Consider the following 2,629-nt stretch of genomic DNA (forward strand, 5'->3'; position numbering starts at 1 on the left):
GCGCATACACTCACCCTTATGAACGCACACATGCACACTCTACCCCTATGAGAACCTCCGAAAGACTGAGCCGGCATATCATCTTGAAATTTCGTCATCGACGGGAACGTCTCCTCCCACTGAATGCGGATCGCTGGAAATCCTGAAATAAATCCAGGAATAAATGCGAGCACCAGGATTTGAACCTTGGTGGGCTGGGGATACCACAGTCCCTCTAACCATCCAACCAGAGGTTGGTTCAAAAATCTGAAAAGGTTTCTAGACAAAGGTAGCTATGTAAAATTTCAATATCAAAATTTACACATCTATAATGTATGAAGGAAAGTTTGGAATGTATTAAAAAATCTGAATAAATAAATAAAATTAAACTTATGAATTAATAGTAGTTTATTGTGTGGAAACTTCTGTCTGAGAATGCAACAAATTTCTGGAAAGCCGCATCAACCTGATAGAGTATGAAAGTAATCCACTAACAATTACCTTTTCTTTTCAGCCAGGAGCATAGGATCAGAAAATGCAGTTTGCATGCAAAGTCGCAAAGTAGCCGAGCCATCACCCAGTCAAGAATGCAAACGAAAATATGGATGGTGATCAGCACGAGCATGTTTCAATGTAAATGCATAAATGATGCACAGATCAAATTCACTGGAAACACCACACAGTGGCAATTACAAGTTACCACACAATGGAAAATTGGTCATTCTACTGCTCTCCACACTGATCAAACAATAACCATGGGAGCTCAACTACCTACGATGCATTCAGATTGAAATGCAAGCACACCAACAAGGCCCTCCACAACACATAATCTAAAATGCAATCAAGCTAGCGATGACAAGCACACCGACGAGGACCAGCAGCATCTTCAAGTAGACATCGACCTGGCCCTGCGGTGCCTGGGGCGGGAAGCCATGCCCATGCCACCCATGGAAGTCATGCCCGTACCCGTAAGGAATCCCGGCAGCGGGTCCATACGCCGGCGGGAACCCGTGCACCTGGAAGTTCAGCAGAGGGAACAGCCCCCCGATCGCGGCGGAGAACGTGTAATTCCCCCACCGACCGCCGGCCATGGCGCCGCCACCAGGGAACCACGGGCTTTGGTTCGGGTGCGGGTAATGGTCGCGGTGATCAGGCGGCGGAGCGGTGGCGCGCCGCTGCCCGGACGGCCTGCTTGGGATCTGCGGCCCGTCAGACGAGCTCGGCCGCGGTTCGGCGGAGGTCTTGCCACGGCCGTAGAGGGGGACGAGCCTGTCCTCCTCGACGTTGGCCTTGCAGACGGGGCACTCGGGGAAGTGCGCGTGGACGTGGAGCCACTCGTAGAGGCACGGCCAGCAGAAGAGGTGGCCGCAGAGGGTCACCACGGGGTCCTGGGCCAGCTCCAGGCAGATGTTGCACTCGAAGCTGCCCGAGTCCTTCCCGGCGCCGTGGGCGCTCGTCGACGACGACGACGACGACTCGCCGACGCGGTTCGCCATGGCGCTGGACTCCGATCTGCGGAACGGGGGAGCCAATCAGAACAAGAACCCGTGATCCGAGTATCCGACAGGCACAGCACAAAGATAGGACAGGTCTAAATTTAGAAATTGGTTTTCTTCAGCAGCACAGACTCGATCCGGCATTTAATTTCTCTGACTCCATCGGCGATGGAGGAACGAAAATCCAGCCCCAATTCAGCGAAAATCACTAGAGAACGACGACCTCCTCTCGGGTATTCGAAGAGGAGCCCACACAGACGATCGGTCCAACATTGTCAAGAAAACTACCCAAATCCGTGCGACGGTACTCGTCGTCGACTACGCGCCACCGGACATTGGTTGGGACCTTGTACTATGGCTGGCCAAGAGCCCAACACGCGGCGATGCGGCGAGGGAGACGCTTCGGCCGCCAGACTCGAGTGGAGCGTGCGAGACGTTGTGCGCAACACAGCTGTTGCAGCCTAGTGCAGGTGCAGACGCGTATCGTTTCATGTGGAAGGAGGCTGAATGGATAATCAACCTGCAACACGAGCAGACGAGTTTTTTTTAAATGATTCAGATTTAGTATAAAAGTTCATCGGAAGTACAAAGTGTTTCAAATCAAACATAATAAACATTACATCGAGGTCTCTAGACTACCGGACGACAACCATCTCCATCAGAACAAGCCTTCGATGACAGCTAGAAAGTCTTCGTGCACGTGCTCCTATGGACCAACTCCCGTAGCCGTAGTCGTCGCCATTGAACCTTTGAATATATCTAAAATAACTAACACCAAATCTCGCGGCCGCGCAGACATGACGAGAAATCCTTACCTCACCGTCCCATGAAGACGGCAGAAACATACGTCCCCGGAAGATAAACTCGAAGAAGAAGCACCGTGATCCTCCCGAGTGCTGTACCTGCAAGGACTAAAAAAAAAACTTATCAAAACTACTAGCCAGAGCGAAGGCACCATGATTCACCATCTCATCACTGCCCATCGGAGCGGTAGGCGGAAGTGAGGGGAATCCATGGATTTGCCAAGGAATCTTGGAGAGGAGATCTTGCCCAAGCCACCAAGGGAAAGGAGAGAAAACGCTTGAGCCTATATGGTCACGAGCAGACGGACTATATGTAAATACGTTGGGTCTACATTGAACGGTCTCTCATGG

The 2,629-nt window shown here is 51.4% G+C and overlaps 1 protein-coding gene across 1 annotated transcript; it reads right to left on the reverse strand.

Annotated features, from left to right (window-relative positions):
* Positions 1-605: 605 nt before the first annotated feature.
* Positions 606-1,582, reverse strand: LOC109753739 (uncharacterized). The gene has a single exon (XM_040402791.2). It carries the CDS (start codon positions 1,473-1,475, stop codon positions 810-812), a length of 666 nt encoding a protein of 221 aa, XP_040258725.1. The 5' UTR covers positions 1,476-1,582; the 3' UTR covers positions 606-809.
* Between the last annotated feature and the right edge of the window lie 1,047 nt (positions 1,583-2,629).

Source organism: Aegilops tauschii, chromosome 3, assembly GCF_002575655.3.
Source record: "Aegilops tauschii subsp. strangulata cultivar AL8/78 chromosome 3, Aet v6.0, whole genome shotgun sequence".
NCBI lineage: Eukaryota > Viridiplantae > Streptophyta > Magnoliopsida > Poales > Poaceae > Aegilops > Aegilops tauschii.

Bases quoted from the DNA above. Each gene is read 5' to 3' on its own strand.
- LOC109753739 (XM_040402791.2), bottom strand. From the start codon at position 1,475: ATGGCGAACCGCGTCGGCGAGTCGTCGTCGTCGTCGTCGACGAGCGCC.